The sequence below is a fragment of the Micropterus dolomieu genome, linkage group LG20 (genome assembly GCF_021292245.1).
Source record: "Micropterus dolomieu isolate WLL.071019.BEF.003 ecotype Adirondacks linkage group LG20, ASM2129224v1, whole genome shotgun sequence".
NCBI classification, from domain to species: domain Eukaryota; kingdom Metazoa; phylum Chordata; class Actinopteri; order Centrarchiformes; family Centrarchidae; genus Micropterus; species Micropterus dolomieu.
In genome coordinates this window covers 8,803,063-8,820,072 of record NC_060169.1, presented here as the reverse complement: position 1 = coordinate 8,820,072, position 17,010 = coordinate 8,803,063, and the positions used below count along the sequence as shown (strand labels likewise).

Sequence of the window (17,010 nt, the reverse complement as noted above, 5' to 3'; positions counted from 1 at the left end):
ACCTTGTGGTACAGTTTCAACACTGCATATAAAATGTTTCTACTTTAGACTAGTAATTTGCATTAAAAATGTAAATGGAACATTGTATTCATAGAGATTCAACTAATGATGATGATGACAATAAATTCACTTTCTAGTGGGTGGATGTTGGAGGTCGTGTAAACTACAATAAAAACAAGAGTCAGGGAAAGAGTTTGGCGGAAGACAAGGGAGGAGAAGAACGTCACAGGTTGCGGCTCCAAGACAAAGACCTGCAGGAGATGTCTGATGGGGGCTGGTGCCTCAGCATGCACCAACCATGGGCCTCACTACTGGTCAAAGGCATCAAGAGGTCAGGAGTAAACAAAATCCCTCTTATGGAGACTCGTTTTCCATCAGGACAGTGAAAGCAGAGGTAACATTATAATGTGTGTGTGTGTGTGTGTGTGTGTGTGTGATTAGGGTAGAGGGGCGAACTTGGTACACATCCCACCGGGGTCGTCTTTGGATTGCTGCTGCTGCCAAGGCGCCCACTCCTCAGGAGATTGCTGAGGTGGAAGCAATGTACCGCCACATCTACAAGAAAGGTACATAAACTATACACAGCAAATCAGGTAATAGGACCGTATCTATGACCGAATACTTGAAGGGATTTTATTCTACCTGTTTTACATAGAACACATCTTGGAAACCACTACCAAAAAGTCTGAAATGATGCCTGTAATTTCGCATGCTGGTGGATCTTTAATTGCTCTCGTTTTCTGTACAGAGCCCAGGTTTCCTAAAGACTACCCCACTGGCTGCCTGTTGGGCTGCGTCAACATGACTGATTGCCTGTCTCAGGAGCAGTTCCATCAACAGGTCAGTGAAACATTTTACATTGCTACTGACAAAAACCATCAAGGAAAGACAACAATAGTGTTTTATTTTAATCAAAATGTGTCATTATAACCCACAATAGGCATAAAGGGAAGTGATGGATGGAAAGACTTGAATAGTGTGAAATGATGCCATACAAAACCACTGTGATGCTTAGTAAAGTTATGTTTGCTGCCACGTGTGACTTGGAACGTTTTATTTTCTTGGGTGTCAGTGTTTGGTTGCTTTGACCAAGTATTGACTGGTTCTAAAATTTGTGGTTGATGGTTAATATGGTGGCTGCTTTTGTTGTTATTGTATTTTTGTGTTAACTGCTGGAACTCTTATAATTCCCATCCCAACAATGTTTTTTAACAACTTTTCTTCTGTTTGTTGTTTTCATCTGTGAGTTCATGGTTGCTTATAGAAGGTTAAAATCTAGACACTTGTACTTGTCAGCGGGATGAGCACAATTTTTCCTCCACTTTTCTTTTTATTTCTTTTACTGGGAGATTCTGTATTTCACTGAGTTGTTGATGCATATTGTGCCATGTAAAATTGCTGCAATATCGTCTCTTACCAGCAGATGCCAGACTGCACCTTTTTACCAGAAACTCCCTGCCAGCTTCCAGTATTTCCCACTAGAGACAGTATGCCTCACAGGACTAACCACTGAAACACAAATCCAGTCCAAGCCCTCATTATACCAAGAAAATGGGGATCTATGCACATTACATTGGCATTCACATATTGTGTTTATGCAGCAGACATAGCAAAGAGAGCTTGTTTTGTCTTATAGTCACATAAGTCTTGTATAGCAAAGGGCACCCTCTAATTATTAATAAAACAATAGAGTGCAGTGCTGATTTCCGTGCTTTTCGTTTGATGTCTTCCATGAATACTCAAAGTGAAATCCACCCTTAACTGGAGTGTGAAAAGGACTCCTGGTTGACTCTGAATTGGCACTATGGTCGGTGCTGCCTTTTTGGACCCATAAACTGTTTACTTGAGCCTTTACACCTGAGTTACCTTAATTAATTGCAGTTTTACTGAGTATAAACTACAATTGAAATACACCCCTCTCCCTATTAAGTCATCTTGTGTATACAGAGTCACTCCCCTGGTCGCTGTCAATGGAAAACATTTAAACTTTATTACATTGCCATCCTCGCCTTGGCTGTTTTGCCTCCAGCTTTGGAACACACTGCTCTCTCTGACGTGTACTGGTGTTATCCTTTTACAGTATTATGTTTGTTATTATTTAAGATAAAATGATTAGCTGATATAAATAAAATCAATTGCCAACTATGATGATAATCAATTAATCAGTTAAGTCATTATTTAAGCAAAAATTACATATTTTGATTGCTTCCAGACTCTCAAATGTGAATATTTTTTTCGAAGCCTACTTTTCCAAGCCTTCTTTGATAGTAAATTGAGCTTTTGGACTGAATCAAGAAATTTGAAGATGTCACTTTGGGTTCTGGCTGATGGGCGTTTTTCACAATTTTCTGACATTTTATACTCCAAGCAGAAATTTTAATAATAGGGCTCTGATGCACGACAACCGTCTCTAAATATATACACACCTTTAAGGTGTCAGTTACTTCTCGTTATTTTTTTATTGTATATAAACATTTACATGGCATAGTCTACAGTGAAACTGGATATGTGGGGAAATGTGTAAAATGCTAAACTTTGCACAAACATGCCCTAACCCAGCAAAGCTACAAGCCCTCATTCATAAGCTCATATGCAGACTTTGATGACATACTGAAACGGTGTTCTGTTACGATAAAAAACAAAAGCCAAGGAAAAGGCAAGTATCCCATTTTAGGATGTACTTGTGTTTCCTGCATAAACAGTTGGTCTTATTTTTGAGGTGTTCTATGTTTGGATTTAAAGAAAAAATCTACTTTAAAAATGTGTGCTGCTACATGGTTTGTATTCTGACTGCTGGGACCTGTAAATCTAAGGGCTTTCCCCTTTTGTACTCTGTCCTCATTCTCTCCTCCACCACTCATTCCACCCAGGGCTGTAAAATCATGTTTGCAGGCAGTGTGACTGCCCTTTCATCCTGTGAAAGGGTGTGTGTGTGTGTGTGTGTGTGTGTGTGTGTGTGTGTCCACTTGCACAGAGCAGCCATAAATAACACCCCCACCCCACACAAGGCCCCTCAGAAAAAAGAAAGAAAGGCAGATGTAGAAAATAGTGAAGCAACTACAGATCAACAACGGTACCAAAGACCTAATGATGGTGCTGAACAGTTAGTTAGTGCTTATTCCTGTCACTGTTTTGGAAAAAGCTGTTTAGCAAATAGCTGTTTAAGCATGCTTCTTTTCATGTAAGCGAAGCGTGCATGTTGTGCTTGTGCATGTTGTGCTAGTGCATAGTAGCGCACACATACAGCTGAGCTGCTGGGCTGAGCGAGTGGGTGAGGTATAGGATTTACTGTCCTGTGCTGGCAGTTGTGGGTGGTTAAAAGAGAGGGGTTGTGAAGGACACAGCCATTATTCTTCGGGCTCTTCTAAATCTGCCCATAGTGAAGTATGAAATATTTAGAGAATGTGGAACGTGGGTAGATCAGAAGAGCATGAAAGAAACACTATGAACGCAAAAAATGCAGTAAATATTTGACCACCACTGATCCAGTGTGATAGCAGTCATTGCCCAGTTGGGGCGCTTTTGTACAAAGCAGCACCAAAAACTGATACCCTGCTGACAGACAGTGCAGAGAGACCACCCTAGGCACAGCGGGATTTCCATCTGCTTGACTTGGACCAATTCTTTCCCTCATTATAAATTGACTGGTGTATTGATCCATTCCCCCCATAATCTCTCACTCCTCCCAGCTCCCCAGCCCCCCTTACTACTGATAATTGGCTGGCCATTATGATCTGTGCTATGTCTCTCCACTCCTTCCCCCAGTGCTGCTCACTCAGCAATGGGTGGAGGGGTGGGGGAGTAGGTATGTTACAGACTGAAATTGTGAGTGTTTTTGCTGGAAGAGGCAGAGTGAGATAATTTAAAATGATGAGCAGAACGCTCCAGCCAAACTAAGCAGATTTATAGTTGGTGGATATGCTGAAGATGGTTTACTTCACATATACAAATGTCACTCAATTATGCAATATTTTAAGAATTACTATATTTTGACTACATTTATCTTCACATGCCAAAGACCCATTCAGTCTGGTTCACAGCACAGGCGAAGGCAGCTCACACCCCATACCGAGCTCATATCACACCATTAATTACTCCTGCAGTGAAATAACTGATTGGATCAAACCACCTTTTTAAGTAAGGGTCTAAATTATTACTGTGTTCCAAAGACCATATCATCAGCTGTAGAGCTACATGTCTTAGGGAATACAAGTCAGAGAGGTCTAATCTTTTCAACAGGCATGCCAAGAGCAACACCAGTGACTGTATTGATTCATATGAAATGACAAGAAGGCAAAGTGGACTTTGTGTGTGTTTGTGTGTGTGTTTTATCTAATCGAAGGATCTTATGACTTTTTTTAGGACAAAATGTTGACATAGTAATTAAGTCTGGAAGTTTCAGCATTTACAAAGGTTGTTGAACAGTAATATAATCTGTGGTACTTTAATAATAATAATAATAATAATAAATAATAATAATAATACAAGCATATTTTATTAAAATTAGATCTGTTGAAGCCTGACATATAGCACATCCCTTGGCACTTGTGTATATCAGATACACATGTCAAGATGGTTTATTGCAGTGGTCCCCAGTGGCCACATTTCTTTGATCATTAAGCCACCATCCATGCATAGGCTATATTTATTTCACAAAATGAAAATAAATGTAAGAAATGTGCATAAGGCTCTCACATTAGACATTTTGACATGCCACAGTAGGAGAAACACAGGTGTTAATTATTAAATTAATAATAACTAAGTCAGTTTTATGGTCCTACAGCCTGTTGCACCAGCTGTGTCTAAGTTCAGACATACTAGTTATAACTAAGTTTTTACTAAGTAGTGATTTATGCATTAATAAAATAGCGGTTGCACCATGGAGATTAAGATACAACCTAAGTGCTATGATTTACCCTACCTGTCCCTACCCTGGGACATGTTTAACTATTAGCTGAGTAACATTTAATAGTTACACATGCCCCAGGGTAGGTGTAAATCATAAAATGTCAGTGTTATATGGTAAAACAGCTGTTTTTCTTCCCCAGCATCATATTATTCATTAATTGCATGCAGGTTTTCATCAGAGTAATCAAATAGAGACCTAGTTTATTGAAATGATATTTCAATATTGATCTAGCTTACTACGATGTGCTACGATGCCAAATGGCTCATTTTAGACAGACACACAACAACGTTATGCTTTGTGAATTGGAAATGGCTTCACTGCGGCACTTCACTGTCATGTGAAGCAGGATGAACACGTGTAGCAAAAGCATCCCAGAGCACTTTGTAAAGGTAGCAGCAACTCAGTAACGCTAATTTTGTTTACTTTTCGTCTCAACCCCACTGTTACACGCTGTAATCATTTCAGTTGTTTTTTTTGAGTCTGTTATTGCAGTGGTGTGGATTTTAAAATATGCCACTATTATCATTATACAAATGGCCATTATGCGTCTTTTTCAGGATAATTGAATAAAATATTGAATTCTTAATGAGACGAGTTTTTGATATTTATTTAGATTAATTTATCATTTTATCAATCGAAAGAGTAAATGTTCGGTTAATAGATTTGAAAAATAATTGTTAAGTGCAGCATACAGTGCACCTACACTGCATACAGTGTATGTAGGTAGCAGCATCATCTGCATACATTTTAGTGTCTAGCATCACTTCTGTGTTTTATTTAAACTGTAGCAAAGTCATCGCGAAAGCTTTACATAGACCTTAGTCAAAGCCCCGATAACGCAATCGTTGTCTAGTCTCTATTGGACATGATGTTTAAAATAACAGGTCTGCTGACTCAGTTAAATGTTTCTTTCACAATCCAAATGGCACTGATTGGAGAGCTGTTTTTATTGAAATCATTAGCAAGTGTTGCTCTGTATGTGCTGTTTCTATTTTCTCAGTCTCTGTGTCATTGCATCAGTGCTCATAGGCTTATATTGTACTTTTTATGTTTTTAATGTCGAGTTAATGAATGAAATATATTTAACCCCACTATAGTATAATATACTGGATATGGACAACAGCTCAGTAGATGTATGCACACCAGCACATGTCAGATAACTGAAACCACTGGCTTATACCACATCACATAGCTGTAAGACTAGCCACTTATCTGTTAAAAGAAGTGCTGGTTTCTATGGAATTCCATTTGTGCAAGATCTCCCTCTGACCTCTAGAGTGGAGCGCCCGTGCTTGTTAGGCCGGCTGGTAGCTCGGACTGATGCCTGCGTTTCCTTGTGTGGTAATGTGATATTTATATGCTGAAAGCCTTCCTGCCAGCATGACACACACACACACACACACACATATACACACAGGATATATTGGATGTATTCCAAAGGAAGGTAAGCCAGGCAGTGCTATTTTTTCTTCCTCCCTCTTTCTCTGTAACATGCACAAATACTTAGCAGTGGCTGGTTTCCTCTCTTCCTGCTCCCCTCCCCCCATCATTCCGTCTTACTATTTTTCCACTTTCTCTCAAACAGTATGTTTTACAGGTCAGGCCTGTTAAGTTGTATGTGGCAGTGAAGAATTCAGATTATGCTCGGTGAACAGACGTGCACTCTTACATGCAACTATGCATCTTTCTCTCTCTATCTCTGTCTACACAACTTGAGCCACACACTAACACACTCACATTCCTCCCCTTCCTCCCTTTTCCTTGCCGGGCAGTTTGCCATGGCAGAGAGGTCAGACATCATGTGATTCTGCAGTGGTGTGTAGAATGCATTCAGCCCAGGGTCCCGAGGCACTGGATGACAACCAACCAAACCTCAGTCACAGGTTTTCAACAGCATGAAAAATACATAAAACCATCTGCCAGACTTGAAATGGCCTGCTACGCTGTTTAGAATTTCACTGCTTTCCTCAGACCACTTCATTGAATGTCACACAGTTTCTGCTGTTGGGCGAGATGACAGTTAAGCACCCTTTATTATCTCTACTTCTCCGCTATTTTGTTCTGCTCATTTAATAGGACTTGTTCCTCTCGCTGTAGACTGATCAGAGGAACTTGGAACAATGATAAAGGCAAAACAAGACAGCTTCTTTTGATGGTTTGAAAGACAGCAGCATTGATAATAATGAGTCAGAATCAAAGAGAGGTAACTGAATACCAAGCTGTGTGATGTGTTAGACTGAATGTTAAACAGGTTCATATTCCCTTTTTCTCTTTAAAAATGATGTGATGCATTTTTTTTAAAAACATACCTCTTCAAATTCTAATTTATTGACCTTTTTTTGGTCCCTTTTTTGAACTAGAAAAAAATGTTGTTAATGTAGTAGTAATTATGTAGTCATTACTCCAGTACAGTCCTTTAGAACATAAACAGGAAAGCTTGCAAGGTAATCACAATATTACAGTGTTGACTAATATTATTGACTGTAACCGAATAAATAAACCGAGTTAATCAATTCTTGTTTTGTAATTGAGAATGACAAAAAGTAAGAATTTACACCAAATAAAATAAATAGTTCTGTTTTCTTCCTTGGAAAATGAATTGTTTTTTAGTCATGGAGACTAATTCTACATTCTTAATTCTTTAGCAGGTGAAATAGGTTAAATACATATTGAACGATAATGTATTAAAGATTTATGGTACCAGTCACCAAATATGACCTGTTATATGGCAAAATGGCAGTACAATTACTGACTTACTGGTTATAATGTATTTTGCACTACTACTTGCAGCCTGAAAAGATATCAAGTATTTCTTTTATTCTACCACAATACATACCACATATAAAAGAACTAGACTTATTCACAAGAGAAAGAAACATACCTCCACCACCGTCCTTTATCGTTTGTTAACCTGTTTCAGAGATTTTGTTAATTAGAATTTATTTTTTATTTATAATGTTTTTATTTATTTTACTTCTTTTACATCTTATTCGGAGGAATGTGTCATATCAGTATTCTTGAGCTGTGTGTTCTGTGTGCGATACTGCATGTTAACTCTAGTTTGATAGTACATGTGTGCTGCTATGTCAACTGTGTTCTTTCGAATGCCCAAGACAAATTTCTCCTAAGGGCGACAATAAAGGCTAATCTAATCTAATCTAATTCACACATTCCAAGCTTGGTGTATAGTGAGCTTCCTGCTTGCATGTCACGCAAGCCTTAATAGTTGTTCCTTGTGATTGCTAGCTAATTTCTATGGTGGATATAGCATATATGAAAGAAATTAACGAGACCTTCCAAATAATAATACATATATTGAGAGAGTGAAGTGCAGAGAATCAAAGGAATTAAATCAAGTCAAACTTCTGCCCAAACTTTAAAAGTCTGTGATTTTGTGGTTAAAGTATGTTTAGCTGTTGGGTATGTTTTCAATTCTGTCAGTATGTCTCTGCATACAGCTTTTTCATCCCAGCACAAGGAACTGGAACAGCCTTTTTGTTTTAAGTTTATGGAACAGTCATAGGGTTCTCAGGTTCTGCTCTCTTTGAAATAATGGCCCTGGCTGTTTTAAACAAGAAAACGAGACCTCTGTAGATTTTAATGTTGTGATCTATTTAGTGCCTTGCCACAGGCAAACTCCAACCCCCCACCATGCGCTTTAATGAAGCATAGAATCAATATGTTTGACATTTATCTCCCATCTCAACATCTGGTGTTTGTTTCTGATGCCCCAAAATGGCTCCTAATGAGGCGAGTGTCTGTGCCAGTTTTCTGTTTTGGGATGAAGAAATGAATGAAGGTTGTGTGTCGTAGTCAGTAAGTACTTTGCACTAAGTCAGTGGGTGACTGTGTTTCCCTGCTATGATGTTGACAGGACTTGAGAGAGCTCTCAATATAATCATTATTCTTTATGCCTCTTCCCATCCAAATATGAGGATAGACATTAATTCACTCGTTATGTCTATCTAATTTTGAGTGTTTATGCCAACATTCCCCAGGCATGCCTATGCAATTGCTTTATGTCACACATGCTTATGTGTGTTCATTTGAGAAGAGATCTTTATCCAGCCAAGCCCCGACCCAGCCGCAGTAAAACCACAAGTATCTCTCCTAGAGAGGGAGAGACAGAGAGCGAGCCACTGCAGGGTCAAAGATTACAAACTCAATTGTAGTCTGCTGGATGACATGTCTGCTCAGCAACTTCCTGCTAGCGACATCAGAGGGGAGGAAAGTATGGAGAGAGAGGGGGTGGCAGTGGCAAGGGCGGCCGGTCATGCTTCCAGTGCCATTAATCTTTCCCTGTTTGTGTGCAGCAAACAAAAAAAGAAGCTTCAATTTGCCCATCAAGCCAGTGAGTCTTATATACCAGGATATACAGTGAGGGGAAAAAACTATATGATCCCCTGCTGATTTTGTCCGTTTGCCCACTAACAAAGAAATGATCAGTCTATAATTTTAATGGTAGGTTTATTTGAACAGTGAGAGACAATATAACAACAAAAATAATCTGAAAAACGCACTTGACTTGCATTTTAATCTTTAATACAGGTAATGAGCAGAGATTCGGAGCACACTCTTAAAGGGAGTGCTCCTAATCATGTTTGTTACCTCTATAAAAGACACCTGTCCACCGAAGCAATCAATCAATCCGATTCCAAACTCTCCACCATAGCCAAGACCAAAAAGCTTTCCAAGGATGTCAGGGACAAGATTGACAATCGCCAAGCAGCTTGGTGAGAAGGTGACAACAGTTGGTGCGATTATTCACAAATGGAAGAAACACAAAAGAACTCTCAATCTCCCTCGGTCTGGGGCTCCATGCAAGATCTCACCTCGTGGAGTTGCAATGATCATGAGAACGGTGAGGAATCAGTCCAGAACTACACAGGAGGATCTTGTCAGTGATCTCAAGGCAGCTGGGACCATAGTCACCAAGAAAACAATTGGTAACACACTACGCTGTGAAGGACTGACATCCTGCAGTGGCCGCAAGGTCCCCCTGCTCAAGAAAGCACATGTACAGGCCCGTCTGAAGTTTGCCAATGAACATCTGAATGATTCAGAGGAGAACTGGGTGAAAGTGTTGTGGTCAGATGAGACCAAAATCGAGCTCTTTGGCATCAACTCAACTCGCTGTGTTTGGAGAAAGAGGAATGCTGCCTATGACCCCAAAAACACCATCCCCACCGTCAAACATGGAGGTGGAAACATTATGCTTTGGGGATGTTTTTTCTGCTAAGGGGACAGGACAACTTCACCGCATCAAAGGGACGATGTATGGAGCCGTCAAATCACCGTCAAAAAGAAAAAGGTTTTCTGATTCCAGCTTCTTAAAGGTCAATGTGTTCAGATTTCTTTACTCATCTATGACAATAAATGGAATATATTTGAGTTGTCGGCAAAAAAAGGCATTTGTGGACTTCATCTTGGGCTTTGCGAAACACTGATCACCATTTTCACCATTTTCTGGCATTTAATGGCCAAGCAATTGATCAATTAATCAAGACGGTGAAAATAATTGTTAGAAAAAAAGAAACAAAAAGTAGGCATTCATGAGACTGGCAACACCAGTTACCATTGATGTATTCTCTAAACAGATGAATGGAGAAACTTAAGAGCTGCTTTGCCAAGATACCAGCTAGGAGCTGCCACCTGTTGTCATGGGCATTAAGTGTTTTTGAAGATTGCCATTGCCTTTTAAAAGTGGTCTGACTTGGTAATCAATGGTACATACATGCAGAGAGTACCGACAAGTTTTGCCTGGTTGTAATTGTAATTCAAAGTGCCAGCTAATGTGTGTATTATACCACTATTCGACCTGTTTGTGTAGAAAATTGCATTGCTAATGACTCAATGTTGTAACAGATGTGTTCATAAAATGTATCTTGGGTTCAGGATCTTTGTCCAATAAAACTATGACATGGAGTTAGTGCTTGTGAACCAGTCATACACGGTATGTTTTTTTGTTATAGTGGTATGTTGTTGTTTGTCTTTAGTGCATGAGCTCTATTAGTCTGACTCGGTAAATGTCTCAATTCCACAACACAGGGGAATGTGCTTTGGTATGAGATGCTGTCGATTTAAGTGGCAGGAGGAATGTGATCACTATTTTCAGTGAGGCTTCGTGATATGTGCTGAGGGAAACAGGGAATTCACACTCTGCCCCATATACACCAGGTACCTGTTTGTGATCAAGCAGAATTAACATCAAAGAGGATATGCTTTTCCTTTGTGTAGTCATGTCTTGCTGAAATGTCTTTCAACTTTAGATCTGAAGGGTGGCGAGGTGAAACTTCAGAAAGTGTCCGACCATTTGGTCTGAGTATCCACAGAGACACTATCTTCCCTTAGAATTGATTATTTAAAGAATAAAATAAAAATAAATTTACTTTTTAGTCACATCACACCAGTACTCTCAGTCTTAATCAAGCGCTTATAACCACATCATCAGTCACATTACAGAAATAAAAATTATGTAGCATTGTTCCACTTGGCTCCATTTAGTAGACAAAATCACTAGCTGATTTAAATTCTCTTCTAATTTTTACAGATAAATTAACAGCTAGAAATACATTTTATTAGGAAATAAAACTTAAATTTATAGCCCGGGCTTTTATTTGCTTAAATCAATGCCTATATTTGGGACAAGCGTCTATATAGGACAGGCCTTTAATTCCTTTACTATGCCGGTAAATCTGAATGAATAATACTTAATTGTTTCTACAAAATTAATTAAACTATTAAATGGTGGAGAATCTAACCAATCTAATTATGTTACCTTGTCCATACTGATAAAGGTTTAAACATTTATAATGGTATGCACAATCTAAGCAGCTTCTATCTCTAGCAGGTGACCTGGTTGGCTTTAAGAGGTTTTATACATCCAAAGAACTTCTATAAAAACCAGACCAGGCTTCTAATTGAGACCTGCGTTTATTTGTCAAAATGTGTAGATGTACATTTTAACCTACATTATAAATATTTATCTAAATGCAACATGTAAATTTAATACAATATTCTATTGAGTCATTAACTATATTGACATCATAAAAATGGATATTCACAATTGATTGAATTTTCAGTCTTACTCCCTTCACTGTCAGTTCTAACTATTTCTCTCCTTCTCCCTTTGCCGTATTTAGTGAAATTGCTTGAAGCACATAGTGCACAAGATTTTTTGCCATGCTCCACTGGGCAAATATGCAATTAAATGCTTTTGCAGGCTCAGTGTGTGAAGCTGAGTATTGATTTATATGCAACTTCATTTTCTTTCCTCTCAAATATCTGGTGGTCTGTGTAGAATAAGATTCAGCATAATTACTTGAGTAATGCTGGCAGTCCAAATATCTTTACTGTACTGGGGTTTAAAAAAAAACATAGGAATGTTATCGCCAATGAACCGTATCCTTGGTCATGCCATAGAATATCAAATGGTTTTTCCATTTAAACTAACAGCTTTTTCTGTGTTATTTTGTCAGTCACTTTTAGTCCAAATGTTACTGTAATAATATTGGATTTGAATCATCTGAAGATCTGAGTCATCCTCTCCTCTGACCTCAAGTTGAAATAGACCGTGTAAGAAGCTATTCAGCTCTAAAATTTGTATAATACAATAAGACAAATATCTCTCTTGCAGATTTAATAGTTTAAGCTGAAATTGTTGATACAAGAATTTTACTGGTCTAGAGAAAGAATGCCTGTTGATATGTATGTATAGCCGATAGCCAAAGTATAACCAGTATTGGTGCCCATGTCTAGCTGTGACTTTACCTGGCAAAATCGCCTAAGATATAGCCTGTATTAACGCAAGGGAAATTCAAGTATCCATGCATCCTTGCAAGTATAAATTGATAATGACTTATTCAACACCTTCTTTTGAACAGTTCACTGTGTTCTTCCTTAGAGCTTATCAGTAGGATCACCTTATCTATTGTAAGCTGTGGTACTAACCCATGGGCTTAGAGAAGCCTAAAACTTGCCTTTGATAAGAATCAAGGGACAGCCTTCCTTCTGTGCTCCTTTCTTAAACCATGCTCATTGCCAGCCTTGAGAGAAGGAGGGAAGAGACAGTTTATTTCCCACAGAGGCTGAGTGAACACAGATGGGAGGGCTGTTCCCCAGTGTCGGAATATCAAAGCAAATATTCACCTTAAGAGACAGACATGTTCATAAACTCCCCGGTCCTTCTCAATTTCCACATTATGAAATCAAATGCCCACTGTGAAGTTGTTTGTTACCATACTTAAAATACAATCCTTTTTGCTGACAGCACCTGTGTTAAGGAGAGCTGGATTTGTGGCACCGATAAAAGTAGATTGTGGTGGAAAATAAGAAGTTTTAATGCCTTAGATTCCCTGGAATTTTTCTTTGAAGTCAAGGTTTGAAAGCAGACATGGTAATTGTCTCCAGGGGTCCTTGGTGTGTGTGTGTGTGTGTGTGTGTGTGTGTGTGTGTGTGTGTGTGTGTAAAGAAAAGTACTTTGACTTTGTGTTGTTCTGTAAATGCAGTGCATTAGTTTGATACTTAGATTCAAATATAATAACATTTTTGTTTGCATTTGGCACTATCACAGTGTTGTAAAAATTGCTGTTTTTTGAAAATGCTATTTTCCGCAGGACATTAGAAACCTGTATATTTTTTCAATTTTGTATGAGTCCTGCACTCGTTAAACAGAAGCTTAACTGTGAGTCCGAGAGAGAACCATTTTCCTTGGAAAGTTGTAGCAGTAAGCTTGTTGAGTCTAAAAAGCTTTGACTGTTGTGAGGCAGTCCTGTTTTCTTCTTGCCCGAGGGCCACTGCAGGAGGTGAAGTCATAAACATGGCTGGGAAAGTGGAACTGGGCTAAGTCTGTGTGAATCTCCCTGCAAAAACACATGACTTCACTACACCTGTCAGCACTATTGCAAGCTAAACGGTTAATGTGTGGCTTGCTCTTTACCAACTTTTTTTTTCAGCACTGAATTGTTAAGCTTATGAGGCAGGAGAGTAGAATATAATTTAATACCTTTTGCTCTGCAGTCTTGTGACAGTTTGAAGTCTTTTACATCAAGACATTAAGAAAGCCTCAATTGCTGGCATACAGAGTTGGTTCTTGAACTAAACACCACAGTAAAAATACACCAAGGCATCATAGTTAATATCAGTAAATCCTGCCAAGATTCCTCACTTATTAGTTTAATGTAACTGTCACATTGCATTGATAGTTTGATTAAAAAAGACAAAGGGTAAACATTGCAATGTATTCAAAGTACAAACTTGCATGTTGTGACTTGGGGGTTTACCTTTTATCAGTGCAAAATGTGCTAAATGACCTTTTAGTTGTACTGAAACAGGGAGCATTTTTAAGGCGAAAGAAATGCAGTTGAGTAGACTGACACGGTGGCAGTAATTGGAAAATCGTGGCCCCAGTGCTGAGCTTCTAATAATGAGACATGTCTCGTTGTGTAGAGGATATTAATAATGTAAAACTTCAGGAGCCAGTGTTGGACACTCCTAGATAATTAATGTTCACTCTCCAACTTGACACCAGTTGATTCTGTAGGTGAAGGAGTATGTTAAATTTTTAATCATCACTGTGCAACTCAGTGTGCCTGAGCTCCAATGAAAGGAGAAAACTATGTTGCAGTAACTGCCTGTTCAGATGGAAAAGTCCATACTAGCTGAGACTACATATGTTTGCACTTTTTGCTTCCAGTTTTAAAAGGGTTGTTAAATGGTGTCTGAGAATTTGTTGGGCATGTGATGGTCCCTGTAGCTAACGATAAAAACCTTTGTCTATATACAGACATTAATTGCAGTTAGTTTTTTTTAGATTGAAATAGATAAAAGGGTGCTCATTACATCATTAGTATAAAAGCTAAGGATGTGTTTTAGTCCTCTTATATTTTCATTACAGATTATTCTGACGGCTATCTTCACACTTCATTGAAGAAGTGACATCTCAAAGTTTAGTTTAAGAATAGTTGCTGATAGATTTTCTGACAATTGTCTTATCGACTTATTGATTAATTGACTACTCGTTTCTGCTCTAGTTTGGATTAAACAATTGATTCATCGGGTTCAGTTAGTTTTTATGCTCTGTAATACACCCATTTCAGGCATGGGCTGAGCAATTCTTGTTATTATTGAATTGAAATGCTCATCATTTGTTTGGACTTAAATGACCTGCCTGCATTTCAGTGGTCCATTATATAAAGATTATAAGGTTTCTATTAATGCAAAAAGGCCAGTCAATAAAAAATATAAATATATCAATATATAGACAATGTTTTGGCCTTGGTTTCCAGGAAAATACAATATTCAACTGAAGTCTGAAAGATAGCTGAAATCAATGATGCTTCTGAAGAGGCCACTGGCTAAATTTACATGCATGGTGTAATTTGCCTGTTTATGTTAAGCTGTTTACATGATCCGTTGATACTTGCAGTTGAGCCTCTTTGTTACATGAATAAACCAGTTAACAAAATATTCCTATTCACCTTAGCTGTTCTTTAAATATCTACTGATGCAGCCACCAGTTACCGTGGCCATGTTTGAGGTACCAATACCAGATCATCTGTAATACATGGAATAACAATGAGGAGCAAAGGGGTATTATACAATATTGTACTAATAAAAAGATCTAAAACCAAAATAGGCTTTAGTCCTAGTAAAATGTGTTGTTTTACTAAGTTACATTGAATTCATGAATAAAAGTGTGAAATCATAAAATAAGACAAAGGGAACAGAAGTACAATACAAAATGACTGCATGTACTGAAATGACTGGCATGGTCAATTCCCAATTTACATTTTTATGCCATGACTGCCATCATTCAAGCAATATGTACATGTATCTCTCCTTTTAAACAGAAATGTTCTTCACACTCACTGTTTCATTCATTCTCATCAGCTCTACTTTGCCGCCATTCATGATGTTAAGCTGCCCTTTAAGAAACTCAACACTTCCTGCAGATGTTTCACAGTAAATGTGACGTGAAAAAATTATTTCTCCTGAACCGCTGGAAGGCTTTTAATGTGGAACAGATGGAGGAATGAGTTTGCATTAACAGCAAACACCAGATGGGGATACATAAGAAAACAGGAAGGATTCTTACTAAAATACGATCAAATCTATATATTTATATAGCATGCCTCAGATTAATGCCTGGCTTTGTCTTCAGTTGAATAAAGGCCTTTGTCCACAATTTGACAATTTACAGTGTAGTACAAATTGGTTATGTTCAGTAAAGAATAACCTATTTTTGGTTCTGGAAGGTTCTTGTCACACTATACAATGGATACAATTTGGTCAATACTTAAAAAGTGCAGAGGTTTGACCAAACCCTATTTACACTCAAGCATTTATAGACATACTTGAGTGTGCTCTCTACAAAACTAGAAAGACAGCGTTTTGAATTATGATACATGATACATAGATGAACGTGTTGTGCAGCGATGGAAAAACAAATAATACACTTAGTGCGTGCAAAAAGCTGAAAGACAGTTACAGTATAGTTTCCTGAGGGCAGCTGCATTTGTTGGAGGGTTAATGAATGCCAGAAACAGGCTTGTGTTGTTTGGTGAACACGATAGATTAAAGAAAGATTGGCGAATGATTGCTTTTGCATACTGTTCCCAACAACACCCTTTCACCTCCTACATGTAACCCATAGCTCAGAGACAACCCATCTGTTTCTCCATTCCCAGGGTGAAACCAGCCTTGACAGAGCTGGCTAAGCAGTCTTCCAAAAGTGACCTTTCTGGGAAGACACAGTTGGCTTTGTGTAGATCCCTATCTATCAAAATCACTGCCTCTGTGTTGTGTACTCAAATTATCCGTCTTTCTTACCGAATCATAATGCTCATTTTTACTTTCTTGTTCTCCCCCTCTCCTCTTTCCCTTCATTCTGTGCCTCCCTCCCCCTTATTCCACCCTCCTCATTTTTAAAAGCCACATGCTCCCAGCCCGTCTGGCTCAGTTGCACCCTGCCAATGAAGGGCTTTTTATTGGGCTGAGATTGAGTGCAGCCAAGCAGGGCCTGGCTAGGGCCTCGCAGCCCCCCCCCCCCCCCCCCCCCCCCCCCCCCCCCCCCCCCCCCCCCCCCCCCCCCCCCCCCCCCC

The 17,010-nt window shown here is 38.8% G+C and overlaps 2 protein-coding genes across 15 annotated transcripts in view; both read left to right on the top strand.

Moving 5' to 3' along the window:
- neo1a (neogenin 1a) overlaps positions 1 to 17,010 on the top strand; it is a 629,602-nt gene that overhangs the window by 91,252 nt on the left and 521,340 nt on the right. The window lies entirely within an intron of this gene.
- trip4 (thyroid hormone receptor interactor 4) overlaps positions 1 to 17,010 on the top strand; it is a 76,631-nt gene that overhangs the window by 3,705 nt on the left and 55,916 nt on the right. For 3 of the 4 annotated variants that reach the window (XM_046033349.1, XM_046033347.1, XM_046033350.1), the window contains exons 9-11: positions 138 to 331; positions 442 to 566; positions 749 to 840. In XM_046033349.1, the coding sequence (XP_045889305.1) occupies positions 138 to 331; positions 442 to 566; positions 749 to 840 (411 nt within the window). Of the gene's footprint in view, positions 1 to 137; positions 332 to 441; positions 567 to 748; positions 841 to 1,423; positions 1,680 to 17,010 lie in introns of those variants that run through there. The other variant, XM_046033348.1, reaches the window with a different exon arrangement.